Genomic DNA, 25000 nt, shown 5'->3' on the forward strand with positions numbered 1-25000 from the left:
GCCGTAACAGATATTTCATGTTCACACTGGTAAAATTTATTTTTTGCAATTATTAGTGTTTCAAAAAAGCTGGCACAAGTGGCAAAAAAGGCTGAGAAAGTTGAGGAATGCTCATCAAACACTTATTTGGAACATCCCACAGGTGAACGGGCTAATTGGGAACAGGTGGGTGCCATGATTGGGTATAAAAGTAAATTCCATGAAATGCTCAGTCATTCACAAACAAAGATGGGGCGAGGGTCACCACTTTGTCAACAAATGCCTGAGCATATTGTTTAAGAGCAACATTTCTCAACCAGCTATTGCAAGGAATTTAGGGATTTCACCATCTACGGTCCGTAATATCATCAAAAGGTTCAGAGAATCTGGAATAATCACTGCACGTAAGCGGCAATGCCCGTGACTGTCGATCCCTCAGGCTGTACTGCATCAAAAAGCCACATCAGTGTGTAAAGGATATCACCACATGGGCTCAGGAACACTTCAGAAAACCACTCTCAGTAACTACAGTTGGTGGCTACATCTGTAAGTGCAAGTTAAAACGTTCCTATGCAAAGCCAAAGTCATTTATCAACAACACCCGGAAACGCCGCCGGCTCCGCTTGGGCCCCGAGCTCATCTAAGATGGACTGATGCAAAGTGGAAAAGTGTTCTGTGGTCTGACGAGTCCGCATTTCAAACTGTGGACGTCGTGTCTTCCGGAACAAAGAGGAAAAGAACCATCCGGATTGTTCCAGGCGCAAAGTGTAAAAGCCAGCATCTGTGATGGTATGGGGGTGTATTAGTGCTGTCGGAGGCAGATATTTACATATATCCGAATTTAAGTGTTCTTCTATTTCATAGTCATATTTGAAAACAACTTGTGTTTTTCCATTTATTGTCTTTCTGTTTCTCTGCAAGTAAACTGTGTGTGTTAACCTTGATCTTTGGAATGTGTTTTGACTAGAGAGATAATGTGCATGTGTTTTGACTAGAGAGAGGTGAGAGGGTCTTGGGGTCGGGAAGACAGACCATCTTAGCGGGGCGATCCGAATGTTCTATGCTGTCTCTGCGAATGTATATCTGCAAAGCTTTGCAAATATACTACAAAATACCTATTCTGTCTCTGGTGGTTTTTCAACTCAGCTTTAAGTGTCGTAAAGAGCTTGGGAGCGACTTGTGACTTGAATTCAACAACTGGTCCGAACGCAACAGTGCCCAAGACATGGGTAACTTACACACCTGTGAAGGCACCATTAATGCTGAAAGGTACATACGGGTTTTGGAGCAACATATGTTGCCTTCTAAGCAACGTTCTGATGGACGCCCCTGCTTATTTCAGCAAGACAATGCCAAGGCGCGTGTTACAACAGCGTGGCTTCATAGTAACTACTCAGTGGCCTAGTGGTTAGAGTGTCCGTCCTGAGATCGGTAGGTTGGGAGTTCAAATCCCGGCCGAGTCATACCAAAGACTATAAAAATGGGACCCATTACCTCCCTGCTTGGCACTCAGCATCAAGGGTTGGAATTGGGGGTTAAATCACCAAAATGATTCCCGGGCGCAGCCACCGCTGCTGCCCACTGCTCCCCTCACCTCCCAGGGGGTGATCAAGGGTGATGGGTCAAATGCAGAGAATAATCTCGCCACACCTAGTGTGTGTGTGACAATCAATGGTACTTTAACTTTAACTTTAACTTTAAAAGAGTGCGAGTACTAGACTGGCCCGCCTGCAGTCCAGACCTGTCTCCCATTGAAAATGTGTGGCGCATTATGAAGCCTAAAATAGCACAACGGAGACCCCCGGACTGTTGAACAACTTAAGCTGTACATCAAGCAAGAATGGGAACGAATTCCACTTCAAAAATGTGTCGTTCCCAAACGTTTACTGAGTGTTGTTAAAAGGAAAGGCCATGTAACACAGTGGTAAAATGCCTTTTTTTGCAATGTGTTGCTGCCATTAAATTCTAAGTTAATGATTATTTGCACACAAAAAAAGGAAGTTTCTCAGTGTGAACATGAAATATATTGTCTTTGCAGTCTATTCAATTGAATATTGTATTCTCTTTGTATTTACCATTTACACAACGTGACAACTTCACTAGTTTTGGGTTTTGTATAAAAATGTTCCTTAAGTTCAAATGCATTCCAAATGACAAGATCTTTCCACTAGTAAGGGAAATAAAAATGATAAAACAATGCATGAGAACATGTTTTCAAACACACTCATCTCAAGTGCAAACACATCTTTTTTTTCACCCCCCAACAGATGTCATTGAGTTCCAGGATGGAGGTGCTGAGCTCCCTGAGTGACAACACCAGCTCCATGTTTCCTACAAGATGCTTTTTGCTCTCAAGTGAGTCAATAGTTGATCGATGGCTTAAAAAGCCAGCAGATGAAAACAAAGACGGTGTAAACGCCATGAATTGATTGTTGGTACACAGTAAGGAGTCGCTTGTAAATACAGGTAAAAGCCAGTAAATTAGAATATTTTGAAAAACTTGATTTATTTCAGTAATTGCATTCAAAAGGTGTAACTTGTACATTATATTTATTCATTGCACACAGACTGATGCATTCAAATGTTTATTTCATTTAATTTTGATGATTTGAAATGGCAACAAATGAAAATCCAAAATTCCGTGTGTCACAAAATTAGAATATTACTTAAGGCTAATACAAAAAAGGGATTTTTAGAAATGTTGGCCAACTGAAAAGTATGAAAATGAAAAATATGAGCATGTTCAATACTCAATACTTGGTTGGAGCTCCTTTTGCCTCAATTACTGCGTTAATGCGGCGTGGCATGGAGTCAATGAGTTTCTGGCACTGCTCAGGTGTTATGAGAGCCCAGGTTGCTCTGATAGTGGCCTTCAACTCTTCTGTGTTTTTGGGTCTGGCATTCTGCATCTTCCTTTTCACAATACCCCACAGATTTTCTGTGGGGCTAAGGTCAGGGAAGTTGGCGGGCCAATTTAGAACAGAAATACCATGGTCCGTAAACCAGGCACGGGTAGATTTTGCGCTGTGTGCAGGCGCCAAGTCCTGTTGGAACTTGAAATCTCCATCTCCATAGAGCAGCTCAGCAGCAGGAAGCATGAAGTGCTCTAAAACTTGCTGGTAGACGGCTGCGTTGACCCTGGATCTCAGGAAACAGAGTGGACCGACACCAGCAGATGACATGGCACCCCAAACCATCACTGATGGTGGAAACTTTACACTAGACTTCAGGCAACGTGGATTCTGTGCCTCTCCTTTCTTCCTCCAGACTCTGGGACCTCGATTTCCAAAGGAAATGCAAAATTTGCATGGTTGGGTGATGGTTTGGGGTGCCATGTCATCTGCTGGTGTCGGTCCACTCTGTTTCCTGAGATCCAGGGTCAACGCAGCCGTCTACCAGCAAGTTTTAGAGCACTTCATGCTTCCTGCTGCTGACCTGCTCTATGGAGATGGAGATTTCAAGTTCCAACAGGACTTGGCGCCTGCACACAGCGCAAAATCTACCCGTGCCTGGTTTACGGACCATGGTATTTCTGTTCTGAATTGGCCCGCCAACTCCCCTGACCTTAGCCCCATAGAAAATCTGTGGGGTATTGTGAAAAGGAAGATGCAGAATGCCAGACCCAAAAACGCAGAAGAGTTGAAGGCCACTATCAGAGCAACCTGGGCTCTCATAACACCTGAGCAGTGCCAGAAACTCATCGACTCCATGCCACGCCGCATTAACGCAGTAATTGAGGCAAAAGGAGCTCCAACCAAGTATTGAGTATTGTACATGCTCATATTTTTCATTTTCATACTTTTCAGTTGGCCAACATTTCTAAAAATCCCTTTTTTGTATTAGCCTTAAGTAATATTCTCATTTTGTGACACACGGAATTTTGGATTTTCATTTGTTGCCACTTCAAATCATCAAAATTAAATGAAATAAACATTTGAATGCATCAGTCTGTGTGCAATGAATAAATATAATGTACAAGTTACACCTTTTGAATGCAATTACTGAAATAAATCAAGTTTTTCAAAATATTCTAATTTACTGGCTTTTACCTGTATGTGTATGCATTGGGGTTGTACGGTATACCGGTACTAGTATAGTACCGCGATACTAGTGAATCATTTTCAGTACGATAACGTCTCTGAAACGTACCAGTCCCGGACCAAACATAAAAATATGCAAAATAAAGTGGCAAGAAATACTTTCATAATGAGCAAAGCAAAATATGTTTTCAGCCAAAAATCACTCCACATTCTCTACTGCTGGCTAGTGTTACCATATCTGAGTTATAACTACAAAACTACGCTTCTTTCACTAACCATGTTGCATAAAAGTTCAGTTAGGGCAGTGGTTCTCTAACTTTTTTTGTCATCCCCCACTTTAGACAAGGGGGAGTTTTCAAGCCCCACCTGCCCCCATCGCCCCAACAGAGCGCTAATGCCAAGCTTTAACATTTTCAAATTTATTGAACATCAAGTTGTATACATTCAAACTCAATAACATAAAATAACATCAAGTTCAATAATAAATAAAATAACTGTGCAGCTGTGGTATAACTTGCATCAAGTTCAATAATAAATAAAATAACTTCCATCAAGTTCAATAATAAATAAAACAAAAGTGTTATAACTTGCATCAAGTTCAATAATAAATCAAAAAAAGTGTTATAACTTGCATCACGTTCAATAATAAAAAAAAAAAACTGTTATAACTTGCATCAAGTTCAATAATAAATCAAAAAAAGTGTTATAACTTGCATCACGTTCAATAATAAATCAAAAAAACTGTTATAACTTGCATCAAGTTCAATAATAAATCAAAAAAACTGTTATAACTTGCATCACGTTTAATAATAAATCAAAAAGTGTTATAACTTGCATCAAGTTCAATAATAAATCAAAAAAAGTGTTATAACTTGCATCAAGTTCAATAATAAATCAAAAAAAGTGTTAACTTGCATCACGTTCAATAATAAATCAAAAAAAGTGTTATAACTTGCATCAAGTTCAATCATAAATCAAATAACTTGCATCAAGTTCAATAATAAATCAAAAAAAGTGTTATAACTTGCATCAAGTTCAATAATAAATAAAACAAAAGTGTTATAACTTGCATCAAGTTCAATAATAAATCAAAAAAAGTGTTATAACTTGCATCAAGTTCAATAATAAATCAAAAAAAGTGTTATAACTTGCATCACGTTCAATAATAAATCAAAAAAAGTGTTATAACTTGCATCAAGTTCAATCATAAATCAAATAACTTGCATCAAGTTCAATAATAAATCAAAAAAAGTGTTATAACTTGCATCAAGTTCAATAATAAATAAAACAAAAGTGTTATAACTTACATCAAGTTCAATAATAAATAAATAAAAAAGTGTTATAACTTGCATCAAGTTCAATAATAAATCAAATAACTTGCATCAAGTTCAATAATAAATAAAATAAAAGTGCCACTTTGCAATCTTTGCAAAAAAAAAGGAGGAGCTATGCATTTGGCAAGACAGGGCAAGTGACAGCACTTTTCCCCGGGAGAGCCACCTTGCTTCACTGTGAAACAGCACGGCTGTATGATCAGCTCCCATTTCCTCACACAGTGCAGAGAACAGTCGCGCTTTCAGTGGTCGTGTTTTGATCAAATTTACCGCGCTCACAACATCTGTTAAAACCTCATTGAGTTCGGGGCTGAGCTGCCTTGACGCGAGTGCTTCCCGGTGAATGACACAGTGTGTGCCCGTCACATTTTTGTTTCTCTGCAGGCGCTGGCTCTGGCTCGACGACCTTTGAGGTGCGAGTCACAAATGTATATATTTGTGTAATTGTGGTCCACACATTAGCCTGCTACCCATCCGCGCGAAAGTTTGTTCCGCTTAGCCCCGCCCCCATTAGTTACTGTTGCTATGTCTGTCAAACTTTCGCTTCTACCGAGAAATTTAAAGCCTACAGTAAAAATAAGTACCGGTAATTTCCATTTATTTATATAGCGGATTTCACAGACAGAATCACAAAGTGATTTACAGTGTGTATAGAAAATGAAAAAATAATCTAAGAATATAATAATAATAAAAAAAATTCAAAGTGACATTTCCTCCCGTTCCTCGCGCCCCACCTGTCATGTCTCTATTCCCCACCAGTGGGGCGCGCCCCACACTTTGAGAAACGCTGATGAGTTAGGGTAATACATAATGTTAATTATAAAGAAAATTAATTTATTAAATAAAAAATATTGCTAGTCTGTCATTTTTTGCAATCGCAAAAAGCTTGAAAAGGACAAGAGATCACATTAGTGTCAGGTTCAAACACTGATGACATCTATTAAACAAGACAAGAAGCAAGGAATTAAACAGAGACACAATTAAATTTGGCTCAATTGAGAAGAGGCGTCTGGACTGTACTCTTTGTACAGTTCCACCACGCTCTGGCGAAAGATTGTACGCCTCCTCTTTTATTTGGGCTTTCCCTGATTACAAGGCAACAGCTGTTTTCTAAGGTACGGGGGTTGTAAACAGCCATCGCCTTTGATTACAACAGTTCACAGAAAAGGTCGTAAAACGGTTCAAAGAAGAGGTCCCCCGTAGGGGAGTCAGGTGTTCTGCGTGTTGATTGGCTGGAAGGCTGGGATAGGACGGACGTAAGTGGAGAACATGCGGTTGCCACGCATGTTGAGCGAAAGAAATGCCACAACAATGCCAATTGACTCAAAAAACGCTCGACTGCAAGTCAAGTTATGCTCCACTTTTCCAAAAAGTGCGTGAGCTTGATGCTAATGTACATTGTCTTTGCTTTTGACATGCTACTGATTAGCATTAGCAATTTGACATGGCGATTTCAACACCTCCAAACTTTTTAATGAAAACCACAATTAAGATGCACATTACAATCAAACAGCTGGTGCGTAACAAGTACAATACTTATAGTATTTATGTCAGGTTCAAACACTGATGACATCTATTAAACAAGACAAGAAGCAAGGAGTCAAACAGAGACAGAATTACATTTGGCTCAATGAGGAGAAGAGCGTACACCTGTACCCTTGCACAGTGTTCCACGCTCTGACGAAAGATTGTACGCCTCCTCTTTTATTTGGACTTTCCCTGATTACATGGCAACAGCTGTTTCTAAGGGAGGGGGGTCGTAAACAGCCATCGCCTTTGATTACAACAGTTCACAGAAAAGGTCGTAAAACGGTCCAAAGAGGTCCCCCGTAGGGGAGTCAGGTGTTCTGCGTGTTGATTGGCTGGAAGGCTGGGATAGAACGGACGTAAGTGGAGAACATGCGGTTGCCACGCATGTTGAGCGAAAGAAATGCCACAACAATGCCAATTGACTCAAAAAACGCTCGACTGCAAGTCATGTTATGCCGCACTTTTCCAAAAAGTGCGTGAGCTTGATGCTAATATACATTGTCTGTTCTTTTGACATGCTACTGATTAGCATTAGCAATTTTACATGGCGATTTCAACACCTCCAAACTTTTTAATGAAAACCACAATTAAGATGCACATTACAATCAAACAGCTGGTGCGTAACAAGTACAATACTTATAGTATTAATGTCACGTTCAAACACTGATGACATCTATTAAACAAGACAAGAAGCAAGGAATCAAAGAGAGACAGAATTACATTTGGCTCAATGAGGAGAAACGCGTACACCTGTTCCACGCTCTGACGAAAGATTGTACGCCTCCTCTTTTATTTGGACTTTCCCTGATTACATGGCAACAGCTGTTTCTAAGGGAGGGGGGTCGTAAACAGCCATCGCTTTTGATTACAAAACAGTTCAAAGAAAAGGCCGCCTGGAGGGGAGTCAGGTCCTGCTTCCTCTTCGCTTTGTAGATCTCGGGCTAGAACAACAGGCTAAATTATGAGACAAAGTATGAACTGCACGCCATAAAATGTAGATAACAGACTAATATTTGTGGCAGGAAATCAACTGCAAACAAACGTACTCTTTTTCTCATTAGTGTCACGATCCCAGCAGCACGACACTCGTTATGTTACTTAGCGATGCAGCTATAAATACAACTTTGTCTTTCACTGGTTAATGTTTGATTTGTGGACCCCTTAGAACAGGGGTGTCAAACTCATTTTCATTGAGGGCCCCATTTTTTTAATTAATTGACATTAAGCATGCGGGTAATAACCTGTGATTAATCATGATTAATCTAAAAGCAAATGCATTTGATTATTAGATTTTTTTTATGTATAACTTGCTTTAAAATCATAAATATAAGGTGACAAGCAGATATTTAACTATTTGTTTTTATCTCACAAAAACAGTTTTGCAATACAGTATATAATAATATAATTGGCATTTTGGGGTCCTTAGACACACACCATAATACCTGTTTTTTGAAGCACAGTACGTCTGACTATGGTAGCCGTAATGCTCAGACGATGCATCAAGCGGTGTAAATAAAGGTGACAAGAAGATATTTTATTTAATTTGTTTTTATCTCACAAAAACAGTTTTGCAATACAGTATATAATAATGTAATTGGCATGATCAGATAATATTAAAGCTTAAAATAGGCATTTTTTTTTTCCGGTCAAAATTGAAAGAACAAATGCATTCATTAAAAAAAACAAGTATTTTATTAAAACCCATTTTTTCCAGGCTTTTGCTGGCCACATAAAATGATGTAGCGGGCCAGAACTGGCCCCCGGGCCTTGAGTTTGACACCTGTGATTTAGAACATTACACTCAATCCATCTAAATGTTTTAATATGTCTTCTAATAAGTGCCATTTTGGGGTCTTTATACACACACCATAATAATATCTGTATATTGAAGCACAGTACGTCTGACTATGGTATCCGTAATGCTCAGACGATGCATCAAGCGGTGTAAATAAAGGTGACAAGAAGATATTTAATTTAATTAGTTTTTATCTCACAAAAATAGTTTTGCAATACAGTATATAATAATGTAATGATCAGATAATATTAAAGTTTAAAATATGCATTTTTTTTCCCGATCAAAATTGAAAGTAAAAAAAAAAAAAAAAAAAAAAATTACAATAAAGTATTTTATTGAAACTAATTTTTTCCAGGTTTTCGCGGGCCACATAAAATGATGTGGCGGGCCAGAACTGGCCCCCGGTGAGGCAGCAGTAACATCTTGGTGATGATAAATGGTTGAAATCTTTTTAAAAATCCACTCCGTCCCATTTTACATATTTTTTCATAATCGCTTTTATATTTGCCTAGAAACCAGGGGACCCCAAACTTTTTGACTCGGGGGCCGCATTGGGTTCAATTAATTTGACCAGGGGCCAGGCTGTATATATATATTGCAATAATAAACATATGTTTAATGTACCCTAAGATTTTTTTTGTTCAAATAGAGCCAATAATGCCATTTTTTTGTGGTCCCCTTTATTTAGAAAAGTATCGAAATACATTTTGGTACCGGTACCAACATATTGGTATCAGGACAACCCTAGTAACAGCTTCTGGGTAACCAACCAGACATAGTGGTGGTGGACAAAGAGCAGAAAAGGGTGGTGGTGATGGTTGTGGCAATCCCAGCTGACGCCAACATCAAGGAAGAAGAAACATGAGAAACTTGAGAAGCACCAAGGGTTGAAAAGAGCAGCTGAAAGTTCAAGGCTAGTGTGGTCCCCGTGGTAGTGGGGGCCCTTGGGGCAGTAGCCCCCAAACTGAGAAAAAGGCTTCGACAGATCCCAGGAACAAACATCTGAAGCCTCAGTCTAGAAGAGCGCAGTCCTAGGAACAGCCACGATACTGCACAGAACCCTCAAACTTGGGGACGGCGTGGCGCACTTGGGAGAGTGGCCGTGCCAGCAAACTGAGGGTTCCTGGTTCAATCCCCACCTTCTACCAACCTCGTCACGTCCATTGTGTCCTTGAGCAAGACACTTCACCCTTGCTCCTGATGGGTGGTGGTTAGCGCCTTGCATGGCAGCTCCCGCCATCAGTGTGTGAATGTGGAAATAGTGTCAAAGCGCTTTGAGTACCTTGAAGGTAGAAAAGCGCTATACAAGTATAACTCATTTATCATAATTTGTGTCCAAATATCGGGGTGTTTAAGTTAATTTAAAATATGCAAGCAGGTAATAACTGTGATTATTCTGATTTGAGCAAAGAATCATTTGCCTTTTGCAAAAAAAATCCCTAAAAGGTCTCATTTTAAAATTTTACTGACGTTGCTTTATCATACTTTTTAATCACATTAAAGGTAGAAAAGCGCCATACAAGTATAACCCATTTATCATTTAACTCCCAGGCCTCTGGTAGAGTGAAGTGAAGTGAATTACATTTATATAGCGCTTTTTCTCAAGTGACTCAAAGCGCTTTACATAGTGAAAGCCAATATCTAAGTTACATTTAAAGCAGTGTGGGTGGCACTGGGAGCAGGTGGGTAAAGTGTCTTGCCCAAGGACACAACGGCAGTGACGAGGATGGCGGAAGCGGGGATCGAACCTGCAACCCTCAAGTTGCTGGCACGGCCGCTCTACCAACCGAGCTATACCGACCCGAGCTTGAGGATGACACAGATACCACCCCATCGGGGTGAGAAGGAGATATATATATATATATATATATATATATATGTATGTGTGGGAAAAAAATCACAAGACTACTTCATCTCTACAGGCCTGTTTCATGAGGGGGTTCCCTCAATCATCAGGAGAAAATCTCCTGATGATTGAGGGAACCCCCTCATGAAACAGGCCTGTAGAGATGAAGTAGTCTTGTGATTTTTTTCCCACACATACATATATTGCGCTCTACTACGGTATCGAGCACTATTTTTTGGATAACCTTATTAAGACATATATATATATATATATATATATATATATATATATATATATATATATATATATATATATATATATATATATATATATATATATATATGTCTCCTGATGATTGAGGGTACCCCCCCTCATGAAACAGGCCTGTAGAGATGAAATAGTCTTGTGATTTTTTTCCCCACACATACATATATATATATATATATATATATATATATATAAAATGTATTTATTTATTTATTTATTTTTATTTATTATTATTATTTTATTTTTATTTTTTTCCGGCAACCCCGAAAGGGAAAAGCAATAGAAAATGGATGGATGGATATTCCTTGCGCACTAATTGACTGAAAGAGCGCTTGCCGCTGATGTCACGTTATCGATGGGAAAATGCATTTTGACATTTAGACAATAATTTAAAAAAATATATATATTTAATATTTTTTATTTTGTTTTATTTTTTATTTTATTTTATTTATTTTTTTTTTCCAAAAAATAAAAATAAAATATATATTTTTTTATTTTATTTTATTGTTTTAGAAAAAAAAATTTTTTTTTAAATATATATATATAATATACATAATCTAAAAAATAATAATTAAAAAAAAAAAATATATATATATATATATATATATATATATATATACATATATATACATTTTATATATACAATTATTTTAAACTTGGGATCCCGCGGACCGGATTTGGCCCGCCAGCGTCCATAATCCGGGCCGCGGGATCCCAAGTTTAAAATAATTTTTATTTTATTTTTTTATTAAAAATAAATGATAATAAAAATAAAAAATTAAATATGTATATATATGTATGTATATATATATATATATATATATATATATATATATATATTTTTTTTTTTAATTATTATTTTTTAGATTATGTATATTATATATATTTTTTTTTAATTAATTTATTAGTTTCTAAAAAAATAAAATAAAATAAAATATATTTTATTTTTATTTTTTGGGAAAAAAATAAAAATAAAATAAAATAAAAAATATTAAATATATATATATTTTTTAATTATTGTCTAAATGTCAAAATGCATTTTCCCATCGGGCTGTAGTTTGCGGACCCCTGCTCTAAACCTTTCAAAATAAGCCTACATCTGCACGGCACTTAGGTCAATAAAAAGTAGCCCAATGGTGCTTAGACCAGAAGTGCCCGGATGTGCCTCGTGGTCACGTGACTGCAACCCACGGTCCCACACCCTATATAGCGGCAACTTGTTTTCCCATTTTTGACTTCCACGCCCCTGCGCGGTCCTATTGAAGGTTTTTGTAGGTTTTATATCCATCTCTTTTTTTTTTTTTGTTGAGAACTAAATAACTTGTATTCGTGATTGTTGTGCAAGTTTATTACCCGATCTGTATAGTCTACGTGCACGCGCCCGCTTCCCGTGCGCGCACCGTGGACCTTTAAGTACCGTGGACAGCGCGCCACCGCGTCCATTAAGTGGAGCTTCTCATTTTAAAGCACGACTATTTTTTTTTGTGTGTGTAAAAACTTTTAAATACTCGCTATCACCTTTTCCACTCGAGTATTTTGCACGGACTTAACTTTTTTTTTTTTTTTTTTTTTTTTTTTTTACCGACGCATTAGCGGTAGAGCCGCCGCCTCTCGAGCACCGAGAAGCGGCCTGGAGGCGGAGACATGCCCGGGGAAGCATGTGCTCCAGCCGCAAGATCCTGTGGAGCCTTCTCCTGCTGTCCGTGGTGGAGGTGGGCCTGGGCGTGGCCAGCATCGTGCTGGGGGCCGTGCGTGTCAGCTGGCTGCGTGGGCAGCACACGCCGCACCAGGGCGACGCTTCGCCGGTGTGGAGCGGACTTTGCGTAGGGCCACCTCCTCACTTTGTGCGGTACAAAGTACTACTTTTCACTTAGTTGGCGGGTTTCTTCTTAACGCAAACATTTTTTAGACTTAGTTTATGTGGACAATTAACATTTTAACGTTTTAATTTTTAATACTGCTGGTTGGATTTGTGCAGCATTTCCCCTTCCTGTCTGTTTTTATTAGGGCCCGCATGGCCCATTGTATAATTTTATTTATTTTTTTGATGTTGTTTGTCTTGGATTATTTTGGCGTTTTTTAAAAATTGATGCGCGTTTTGCTTCTGCCGGCCACCGTAGTTTTTGTAAACAGCTGGCACTTTACATGAATGCCACAAAGAACCGTAAAATAAAGTAAAAAAAAAAAAAAAAGGGCCAGTGTCGCCCTATACTCTTTACTTTGGACTAGGGTTGTCCCGATACCAATATTTTGGTACCGGTACCAAAATGCATTTCGATACTTCTCTAAATAAAGGGGACCAACAAAAAAAAAATGTCATTATTGGCTTTATTTTAACAAAAAAAAAATCTTAGGGTACATGAAACATATGTTTATTATTGTAATTTAGTCCTTAAATAAAATAGTGAACTTGTCTTTTAGTATTAAGTAAACAAACAAAGACTCCTAATCAGGCCCGGCCCTAACCAATCTGGCGCCCTAGGCAAAAATTTAGGTGGCGCCCCCCCCCACATCGGCAGTGAAGTGTATATACTCACAAGAAACCGAATAGCTTTGTCTTTGACCTTTTTTTTTCACTTAAAAAAAGCAAATTAACAATCAGGATAGTTAACAAGATAAAAAAAAATATGAATAAATAAATGAATGCAAAAAATGAATATATGAAATACAATATTTTTTACATACACATTGCTTAATTAACATTAATGATGTGCACTTTAACAACTAGGCTTACAACTGTACCTAATATATAAAGGGGTGGAAAAGTGACTATTACCTGCAGGGCAAACATTAGCTAACCAGAAGGCAATAACAATGTAAACAAAAAACACCTGCTTAAAAGATCTAATACAAATGTCCCTGAGGAATGTAAGGTGGGAGTACTGTAATTACCTAACGTTACATTATTATTTTCCATAACAATTTAGCCCCCTCCACAATATTAACCCGACGTTAAAACAGAACTAGCTATTTATTGATTAGCAATTGCCGAATCATGTAACATTAGCTTAATGCTAAAAAGCCAGGTTACTATCACATTCTGTAACAGACAAATAATTTCATGTAGGCTAACGTTACCTACCTGCGTCCTCTGTCTTTTTCTCATTTCTCCTCCTCTTCTTTTCCCTTTTTTCTTCCCTGGGCACCTGACAGTTTTGGCCGTTTTGACATCTTGTGTTGATTTTTTGATGTGACGTCCAAAAAGAGTCATGATACGGGAAGGGGGGGGGGGCGTAATGTTGTAACAAATAATATTTCTATTATATAGGCTTTACTTTGCATTTTAATTAACGTGGGATTATTTTTTGTATTTAGAAATAATAGTACCAACTTTTTTTTTTTCTCCAACATTTGTGGCACTGGCGTGGCGCCCCCTGATGGACGGCGCCCTTAGCATTTGCCTATACGGCCTATGCCACGGGCCGGCCCTGCCCGATACCAATATTTTGGTACCGGCATTTCGATACTTCTCTAAATAAAGGGGACCAACAAAAAAAAATGTCATTGGCTTTATTTTAACAAAAAAAAAATCTTAGGGTACATGAAACATATGTTTATTATTGTAATTTAGTCCTTAAATAAAATAGTGAACTTGTCTTTTAGTATTAAGTAAACAAACAAAGACTCCTAATTAGTCTGCTGACGTATGCAGTAACATATTGTGTCATTTATACACCTATTATTTTGTTAAAATTATTAAGGACAAACTGTAAAAAATTTTATTATTAATGCACTTGTTCATTTACTGTTAATATCTGCTTCAACATGTTCTATCTACACTTCTGTTCAAATGTAATAATCACTTATTCTTCTCTTCTTTGATACTTTACATTAGTTTTGGATGATACCACACATTTAGGTATCGATCCGATACCAAGTAGTTACAGGATCATACATTGGTCATATTCAAAGTCCTCATGTGTCCAGGGACGTATTTACTGAGTTTATAAACATAATATGAATTTTGAAAAATCGATGTAATCATACTAGTATCGACTAGATACGCTATTGTACTTGGTATCATTACAGTGGATGTCAGGTGTAGATCCACCCATGGCGTTTGTTTACATTGTGACGCCGGTGCGCTATTGTATCCTCCTGCGGTGTGTAGTGAAGCATGCTTAGCTATTCCTCGTCCTCCAGTGATAATGATACTTGTAAGAAACTTACTTTATTTGTCGCCATGGAGACGAGGATTAGTGATTTAGAAGTGTTATAACTTCACCTTTATCGTCACTTTTTACACCAAAATGCGTCCATTCTCCCTTTTCTGTCTACACACTGTGTCTGCTTGTAAGTACTCTGTGTGTGTGCGCTGCCGAACATGCTCCTCTGCTCGTAAATCCAGCAATGTCACGACATGCCCCCTGCTGTTGATTGGCCAAGGCGGTGTCACATGACTCACTTTGCTGCTGTGTGAGGGCGATAAAAGTGACTCCATCAGCGCTTATTAGAATATTTATGGAGGTTCATTTGTGTCTTTGTGATCAAAGTTTTTTTTTGGACACTGAATTTATGTACAGAATTGTTTGTTTGAATGTTGTCTTACATCAACTTATGCTGATAACTTCATTGAATAAAAATGTGTGTTTAAAAAAAAAAACATTTTTTAAATAGTGTTTTAAAATTCAGTGTAAAAAAAAACATTTTATAAAAATTCAGTGCATAAAAATTCATTGGAAAAAAAAATGCGTAAAAAATTCAGTGTAAAAAACTTTAGTTTATAATAAGTCACTGTATACAAATTCAGCACAGAAATATTCAGTGTAAAAAAATCAGATTCGCTGTATAAAAATGCAGGGCATTAAAATTCAGTGTAAAAAGAATTGTGTGTAAAACAAAATCAGTATATAAAAATTTGGTGTAAAAATATTAAGTGTATAAAAAATGTTGTGTAAAAAACTTTAGTTTATAATAATTGAATGTATAAAAATTCAGTGCAGAAATATTCAGTGTAAAAAAAAAAACGGGAAAAAATTAATTCAGTGTGTAAAAACAAAATCACTGTATACAAATTCAATCCATAAATATTAAATGTAAAAAAATTCATAGTAAAAACAATGTAGTGTAAATAAATTCAGTATATAAAGATTCACTGTATAAAAAATCAGTGCATAAAATTTCAGTGTAAAAAGAATTGTGTGTAAAAAAAAATAATCGTAAAAAAAAATCAGTATATAAAAATTCGGTGTAAAAAAATTAAGTGTATACAAATTAATCGTAAAAAAGAATTGTGTATAAAAAAACTTTAGTTAATAATAATTCACTGTATAAAAATTCAGTGCAGAAATTTTCAGTATATGAAAATTCAGTGTTAAAAAAAAAACGGGAAAAAATTAATTCAGTGTGTAAAAAAATCACTGTATAAAAATTCAGTGCATAAATATTCAATGTAAAAAAATTCACTGTAAAAAATATATAGTGTAAAAATTCAGTATATAAAGATTTACTGTATAAATATTCAGTGTAAAATAACTTTAGTTTATAATAAGTCACTGTATAAAAATTCAGCACAAAAATATTCAGTGTAAAAAAAAAAAATGTATACAAAGATTCACTGTATAAAAATTTAGTGCATAAAAATTCAGTGTAAAAAGAATTTTGTGTAAAAGAAAATCAGTATATAAAAATTTGGTGGAAAAAAATTAAGTGCATAAAATTCATCGTCAAAAATAATTGTGTATAAAAAAACTTTAGTTAATAATAATTCACTGTATAAAAATTCAGTGCAGAAATATTCAGTGTATGAAAATTCAGTGTAAAAAAAAAACGGGAAAAAATTCATTCAGTGTGTAAAAAAATATCACTGTATAAAATTCAGTGCATAAATATTCAATGTAAAAAAATTCACGGTAAAAAAATATAGAGTAAAAAATTCAGTATATAAAGATTCACTGTATAAATATTCAGTGTAAAAAAACTTTAGTTTATAATAATTCACTGTATGAAAATTCAGTGTAAAAAAAAAAAAAACGGAAAAAAATTTATTTAGTGTGTAAAAACAAAATAACTGTATAAAAATTCAGTCCATAAATATTCAATGTAAAAAAATTCACAGTAAAAAAAATGTAGTGTAAATAAATTCAGTATATAAAGATTTACTGTATAAAAAATCAGTGCATAAAAATTCAGTGTAAAAAAAATTGTGAGTAAAAAAAATAATCGTAAAAAAAATCAGTATATACAAATTCGGTGTAAAAAAATTAAGTGTATAAAAATTAATCGTAAAAAAGAATTGTGTGTAAAAAAACTTTAGTTAATAATAATTCACTGTATAAAAATTCAGTGCAGAAATATTCAGTGTATGAAAATTCAGTGTAAAAAAAAACGGGAAAAAATTAATTCAGTGTGTGAAAAAATCACTGTATAAAAATTCAGTGCATAAATATTCAATGTAAAAAAATTCATAGTAAAAAAAAAAGTAGTGTAAATAAATTCAGTATATAAAGATTTACTGTATAAAAAATCAGTGCATAAAAATTCAGTGTAAAAAAAATTGTGTGTAAAAAAAATAATCGTAAAAAAAATCAGTATATACAAATTCGGTGTAAAAAAATTAAGTGTTTAAAAATTTATCGTAAAAAAGAATTGTGTATAAAAAAACTTTAGTTGATAATAATTCACTGTATAAAAATTCAGTGCAGGAAATATTCAGTGTATGAAAATTCAGTGTAAGAAAAAAAACGGGAAAAAATTCATTCAGTGTGTAAAAAAATCACTGTATAAAAATTCAGTGCATAAATATTCAATGTAAAAAAATTCACGGTAAAAAAATATAGAGTAAAAAATTCAGTATATAAAGATTTACTGTATAAATATTCAGTGTAAAATAACTTTAGTTTATAAGTCACTGTATAAAAATTCAGCACAAAAATATTCAGTGTAAAAAAAAAATTATATAAAGATTCACTGTATAAAAATTCAGTGCATAAAAATTCAGTGTAAAAAGAATTGTGTGTAAAAGAAAATCAGTATATAAAAATTTGGTGTAAAAAAATTAAGTGTATAAAATTCATCGTAATAAATAATTGTGTATAAAAAAACTTTAGTTAATAATAATTCACTGTATAAAAATTCAGTGCAAAAATATTCAGTATATGAAAATTCAGTGTAAAACAAAAACGGGAAAAAATTAATTCAATGTGTGAAAAAATCACTGTATAAAAATTCAGTGCATAAATATTCAATGTAAAAAAAATTCACTGTCAAAAAAATAGTGTAAAAAATTCAGTATATAAAGATTCACATAAATATTCTGTGTAAAATAACTTTAGTTTATAATAATTCACTGTATGAAAATTCAGTGTAAAAAAAAAAAAAACGGAAAAAAAATTAATTCAGTGTGTAAAAACAAAATCACTGTATAAAAATTCAGTGCATAAATATTCAATGTAAAAAAATTCACAGTAAAAAAAATGTAGTGTAAATAAATTCAGTATATAAAGATTTACTGTATAAAAAATCAGTGCATAAAAATTCAGTGTAAAAAAAATTGTGAGTAAAAAAAATAATCGTAAAAAAAATCAGTATATACAAATTCGGTGTAAAAAAATTAAGTGTATAAAAATTAATCGTAAAAAAGAATTGTGTGTAAAAAAACTTTAGTTAATAATAATTCACTGTATAAAAATTCAGTGCAGAAATATTCAGTGTATGAAAATTCAGTGTAAAAAAAAACGGGAAAAAATTAATTCAGTGTGTGAAAAAAATCACTGTATAAAAATTCAGTGCATAAATATTCAATGTAAAAAAATTCATAGTAAAAAAAAAAGTAGTGTAAATAAATTCAGTATATAAAGATTTACTGTATAAAAAATCAGTGCATAAAAATTCAGTGTAAAAAAAATTGTGTGTAAAAAAAATAATCGTAAAAAAAATCAGTATATACAAATTCGGTGTAAAAAAATTAAGTGTTTAAAAATTAATCGTAAAAAAGAATTGTGTATAAAAAAACTTTAGTTGATAATAATTCACTGTATAAAAATTCAGTGCAGGAAATATTCAGTGTATGAAAATTCAGTGTAAGAAAAAAAACGGGAAAAAATTCATTCAGTGTGTAAAAAAATCACTGTATAAAAATTCAGTGCATAAATATTCAATGTAAAAAAATTCACGGTAAAAAAATATAGAGTAAAAAATTCAGTATATAAAGATTTACTGTATAAATATTCAGTGTAAAATAACTTTAGTTTATAAGTCACTGTATAAAAATTCAGCACAAAAATATTCAGTGTAAAAAAAAAATTATATAAAGATTCACTGTATAAAAATTCAGTGCATAAAAATTCAGTGTAAAAAGAATTGTGTGTAAAAGAAAATCAGTATATAAAAATTTGGTGTAAAAAAATTACGTGTATAAAATTCATCGTAATAAATAATTGTGTATAAAAAAACTTTAGTTAATAATAATTCACTGTATAAAAATTCAGTGCAAAAATATTCAGTATATGAAAATTCAGTGTAAAACAAAAACGGGAAAAAATTAATTCAATGTGTGAAAAAATCACTGTATAAAAATTCAGTGCATAAATATTCAATGTAAAAAAAATTCACTGTCAAAAAAATAGTGTAAAAAATTCAGTATATAAAGATTCACATAAATATTCTGTGTAAAATAACTTTAGTTTATAATAATTCACTGTATGAAAATTCAGTGTAAAAAAAAAAAAAAACGGAAAAAAAATTAATTCAGTGTGTAAAAACAAAATCACTGTATAAAAATTCAGTCCATAAATATTCAATGTAAAAAAATTCACAGTAAAAACAATGTAGTGTAAATAAATTCAGTATATAAAGATTTACTGTATAAAAAATCAGTGCATAAAAATTCAGTGTAAAAAAAATTGTGAGTAAAAAAATAATCGTAAAAAAAATTAGTATATACAAATTCGGTGTAAAAAAATTAAGTGTATAAAAATTAATCGTAAAAAAGAATTGTGTATAAAAAAACTTTAGTTAATAATAATTCAATGTATAAAAATTCAGTGCAGAAATATTCAGTATATGAAAATTCAGTGTAAAAAAAAAACGAGAAAAATTAATTCAGTGTGTAAAAAAATCACTGTATAAAAATTCAGTGCATAAATATTCAATGTAAAAAAAATTCACAGTAAAAAAAATGTAGTGTAAATAAATTCAGTATATAAAGATTTACTGTATAAAAAATCAGTGCATAAAAATTCAGTGTAAAAAAAATTGTGAGTAAAAAAAATAATCGTAAAAAAAATCAGTATATACAAATTCGGTGTAAAAAAATTAAGTGTATAAAAATTAATCGTAAAAAAGAATTGTGTGTAAAAAAACTTTAGTTAATAATAATTCACTGTATAAAAATTCAGTGCAGAAATATTCAGTGTATGAAAATTCAGTGTAAAAAAAAACGGGAAAAAATTAATTCAGTGTGTGAAAAAATCACTGTATAAAAATTCAGTGCATAAATATTCAATGTAAAAAAATTCATAGTAAAAAAAAAAGTAGTGTAAATAAATTCAGTATATAAAGATTTACTGTATAAAAAATCAGTGCATAAAAATTCAGTGTAAAAAAAATTGTGTGTAAAAAAAATAATCGTAAAAAAAATCAGTATATACAAATTCGGTGTAAAAAAATTAAGTGTTTAAAAATTAATCGTAAAAAAGAATTGTGTATAAAAAAACTTTAGTTGATAATAATTCACTGTATAAAAATTCAGTGCAGGAAATATTCAGTGTATGAAAATTCAGTGTAAGAAAAAAAACGGGAAAAAATTCATTCAGTGTGTAAAAAAATCACTGTATAAAAATTCAGTGCATAAATATTCAATGTAAAAAAATTCACGGTAAAAAAATATAGAGTAAAAAATTCAGTATATAAAGATTTACTGTATAAATATTCAGTGTAAAATAACTTTAGTTTATAAGTCACTGTATAAAAATTCAGCACAAAAATATTCAGTGTAAAAAAAAAATTATATAAAGATTCACTGTATAAAAATTCAGTGCATAAAAATTCAGTGTAAAAAGAATTGTGTGTAAAAGAAAATCAGTATATAAAAATTTGGTGTAAAAAAATTAAGTGTATAAAATTCATCGTAATAAATAATTGTGTATAAAAAAACTTTAGTTAATAATAATTCACTGTATAAAAATTCAGTGCAAAAATATTCAGTATATGAAAATTCAGTGTAAAACAAAAACGGGAAAAAATTAATTCAATGTGTGAAAAAATCACTGTATAAAAATTCAGTGCATAAATATTCAATGTAAAAAAAATTCACTGTCAAAAAAATAGTGTAAAAAATTCAGTATATAAAGATTCACATAAATATTCTGTGTAAAATAACTTTAGTTTATAATAATTCACTGTATGAAAATTCAGTGTAAAAAAAAAAAAAAACGGAAAAAAAATTAATTCAGTGTGTAAAAACAAAATCACTGTATAAAAATTCAGTCCATAAATATTCAATGTAAAAAAATTCACAGTAAAAACAATGTAGTGTAAATAAATTCAGTATATAAAGATTTACTGTATAAAAAATCAGTGCATAAAAATTCAGTGTAAAAAAAATTGTGAGTAAAAAAATAATCGTAAAAAAAATTAGTATATACAAATTCGGTGTAAAAAAATTAAGTGTATAAAAATTAATCGTAAAAAAGAATTGTGTATAAAAAAACTTTAGTTAATAATAATTCAATGTATAAAAATTCAGTGCAGAAATATTCAGTATATGAAAATTCAGTGTAAAAAAAAACGAGAAAAATTAATTCAGTGTGTAAAAAAATCACTGTATAAAAATTCAGTGCATAAATATTCAATGTAAAAAAATTCACTGCAAACAAAATAGTGTAAAAAATTCAGTATATAAAGATTTACTGTATAAATATTCAGTGTAAAATAACTTTAGTTTATAATAAGTCACTGTATAAAAATTCAGCACAAAAATATTCAGTGTAAAAAAAAAAATTATATAAAGATTCACTGTATAAAAATTCAGTGAGTGCATAAAAATTCAGTGTAAAAAGAATTGTGTGTAAAAGAAAATCAGTATATAAAAATTTGGTGGAAAAAAATTAAGTGTATAAAATTCATCGTCAAAAATAATTGTGTATAAAAAAACTTTAGTAAATAATAATTCACTGTATAAAAATTCAGTGCAGAAATATTCAGTGTATGAAAATTCAGTGTAAAAAAAAAACGGGAAAAAATTAATTCAGTGTGTAAAAAAATATCACTGTATAAAATTCAGTGCATAAATATTCAATGTAAAAAAATTCACGGTAAAAAAATATAGAGTAAAAAATTCAGTATATAAAGATTCACTATATAAATATTCAGTGTAAAAAAACTTTAGTTTATAATAATTCACTGTATAAAAATTCAGTGCGGAAATTTTCAGTGTATGAAAATTCAGTGTAAAAAAAATACGGGAACAAATGAATTCAATGTGTAAAGAAAAATCTCTGTATAAAAAAATATAGTGTAAAAAAATTCAGCGCAGAAATATTTGTTGCTTCAAAACTGAAGACCCACTTCCTGTAAATGAAGACGGAAGCACCTGATTGGCTGATTCTGTGACAGAACGTTTCTACACTGAATTTTATACTTTGATATTTTGATACTATATTCTTTTTACTCACTGAATTTTTAAACACATTTTTATTCAATGAAATTGTCAGCATCATTTGATGTCAATAAATCAATTCAGTTCATAAAATTCCAACACAAAAAAATTCAGTTACATAAATTCAGTGTAAAAAAAAAAAAGCTTTCATAATAAAGACACAAATTAATTAATATTTACGTCCCTGCTTCTTAATTACACCTTCATGATATTAATTAGGCTTATTATGATTATTGTTATCTCATTTCAGTTTCTGCTGTGTGGGATCAGTGGAGTGTTGTGTGCTCGAAAGAGGAGCGGCCTTACTGTAAGTTCCTCTTCCTTCCGGAATGTTCTTTGTCTCATCTGTCTTTTTATACAACTACTTGTGTGGTAGCAAACAGGAAGTGGACTCCTGCAGCTTGACTTGATTATTATTTCATGCTTTTTAACCCGCTTGTGTCCTCCTTCCCTCACGGAAAGTCACGCTTCTGCAACTGATATCATTTCCTCCGCTTCACCCTTCTGAAAGTCTTTATTACACATTCATAAAGCCCCTTTCATGAATATCATTCACTGTGATAAGATGCTATGCTTTTTTATTATTATTATTATTCAGTCCAACAAAATAATACACACCAATACAATTATCATACAATTACAATTCCAAAACCGAGTGAGTGAGTGAGTGAGTGAGTGAGTGAGAGAGTGTGACTGAGGGAGTGAAGGTCTGTGTGTGAGTGTGAGAGAGTGAGTGTGAGAGAGTGAGTGAGTGTGAGAGAGTTAGTGTGAGAGTAAGTGAGTGAGTGAGAGAGTGTGACTGAGTGTGAGAGGGTGAGCGAGAGAAAGTAAGTGTGAGAGTGAGTGAGTGTGAGAGAGTGAGAGTGAGTGAGTGTGAGAAAGTGAGTGTGAGTGAGTGAGTGAGAGGAAGCGAGTGTGAGTGAGAGAATGTGTGAGAGAGAGTAAGTGTGAGAGTGTGAGTGAGTGAGTGTGTGAGTGAGAGAGTAAGTGAGTGTGAGAGAGAGAGAGTGAGTGAGTGAGAGCGAGTGAGTGTGAGTGAGTGTGAGAGTGAGTGAGAGAGTGAGTGAGTGTGAGAGTAAGTGAGTGTAGGAGTGAGTGAATGTGAGAGAGAGTGTGAGAGAGTGAGTGTGAGAGAGTGTGAGTGAGAGAGTGAGTGAGAGGAAGTGAGTGTGAGTGAGAGAATGTGTGAGAGAGATTAAGTGTGAGTGTGAGTGAGTAAGTGAGTGAGAGTGAGTGAGTGAGTGAGTGAGTGAGTGAGAGTGAGAGAGTGAGTGAGTGTGAGAGTAAGTGAGTGTAGGAGTGAGTGAATGTGAGAGAGAGTGTGAGAGAGTGAGTGTGAGAGAGTGAGTGAGAGGAAGTGAGTGTGAGTGAGAGAATGTGTGAGAGAGATTAAGTGTGAGTGTGAGAGAGATTAAGTGTGAGTAAGTGAGTGAGAGAGAGTGAGTGAGTGAGTGAGTGAGTGAGTGAGTGAGTGAGTGAGAGTGAGAGAGTGAGTGTGAGTGAGTGTGAGAGTAAGTGAGAGGAAGCGAGTGTGAGTGAATGTGTGAGAGAGAGTAAGTGTGAGAGTGTGAGTGAGTGAGTGTGTGAGTGAGAGAGTAAGTGAGTGAGTGAGTGTGTGAGTGAGAGAGTAAGTGAGTGTGAGAGAGAGAAAGTGAGTGAGAGAGTAAGTGAGTAAGTGAGTGTGAGAGTAAGTGAGTGTGAGAGAGTAAGTGAGTGAGTGAGAGCGAGTGAGTGTGAGGGTGAGTGAGTGAGTGAGAGAGTGAGTGAGTGTGAGAGTAAGTGAGTGTAGGAGTGAGTGAATGTGAGAGAGAGTGAGTGAGAGGAAGTGAGTGTGAGTGAGAGAATGTGTGAGAGAGATTAAGTGTGAGTGTGAGAGAGATTAAGTGTGAGTGTGAGTGAGTAAGTGAGTGAGAGTGAGTGAGTGAGTGAGTGAGTGAGTGAGTGAGTGAGTGAGTGAGTGAGTGTGAGTGAGTGTGAGAGTAAGTGAGAGGAAGCGAGTGTGAGTGAATGTGTGAGAGAGAGTAAGTGTGAGAGTGTGAGTGAGTGAGTGTGTGAGTGAGAGAGTAAGTGAGTGAGTGAGTGTGTGAGTGAGAGAGTAAGTGAGTGTGAGAGAGAGAAAGTGAGTGAGAGAGTAAGTGAGTGTGAGAGTAAGTGAGTGTGAGAGAGTAAGTGAGTGAGTGAGTGAGAGAGTGAGTGTGAGAGAGTGAGTGTGAGAGAGAGTAAGTGAGTGTGGGAGTGAGTGAGTGTGAGAGAGTGAGTGTGAGAGAGTGAGTGTGAGTGAATGTGTGAGAGAGAGTAAGTGTGAGAGTGTGAGTGAGTGAGTGTGTGAGTGAGAGTAAGTGAGTGAGAGAGTGACTGAGTAAGTGAGTGTGAGTGTGAGAGAGTGAGTGTGAGAGTAAGTGAGTGTGAGTGAGAGTGAGTGTGAGAGAGTGAGTGTGAGTTAGTGAGTGTGGGAGTGAGTGAGTGTGAGAGAGTGAGTGTGAGAGAGTGAGTGAGAGAGTGAGTGAGAGGAAGTGAGTGTGAGTGAATGTGTGAGAGAGTAAGTGTGAGAGTGTGAGTGAGTGAGTGTGTGAGTGAGAGAGTAAGTGAGTGTGAGAGAGAGAGAGAGTG

The 25000-nt window shown here is 33.8% G+C and overlaps 1 protein-coding gene across 2 annotated transcripts in view; it reads left to right on the forward strand.

Moving 5' to 3' along the window:
• Positions 1–2267: 2267 nt before the first annotated feature.
• The window catches only part of LOC133621424 (transmembrane protein 196), a 28846-nt gene continuing 6113 nt past the window's right edge, over positions 2268–25000 (forward strand). The window contains exons 1-2 of one of the 2 annotated variants that reach the window (XM_061983482.2): positions 2268–2334; positions 22641–22697. Coding sequence is in view for 1 of the 2 variants with exons in the window: in XM_061983483.2 (XP_061839467.1) it covers positions 12450–12614; positions 22641–22697 (222 nt within the window). In the remaining variant the exon portion in view is untranslated. Of the gene's footprint in view, positions 2335–12449; positions 12615–22640; positions 22698–25000 lie in introns of those variants that run through there. The other variant, XM_061983483.2, reaches the window with a different exon arrangement.

The sequence above is a fragment of the Nerophis lumbriciformis genome, linkage group LG21 (assembly GCF_033978685.3).
Source record: "Nerophis lumbriciformis linkage group LG21, RoL_Nlum_v2.1, whole genome shotgun sequence".
Taxonomy (NCBI): domain Eukaryota; kingdom Metazoa; phylum Chordata; class Actinopteri; order Syngnathiformes; family Syngnathidae; genus Nerophis; species Nerophis lumbriciformis.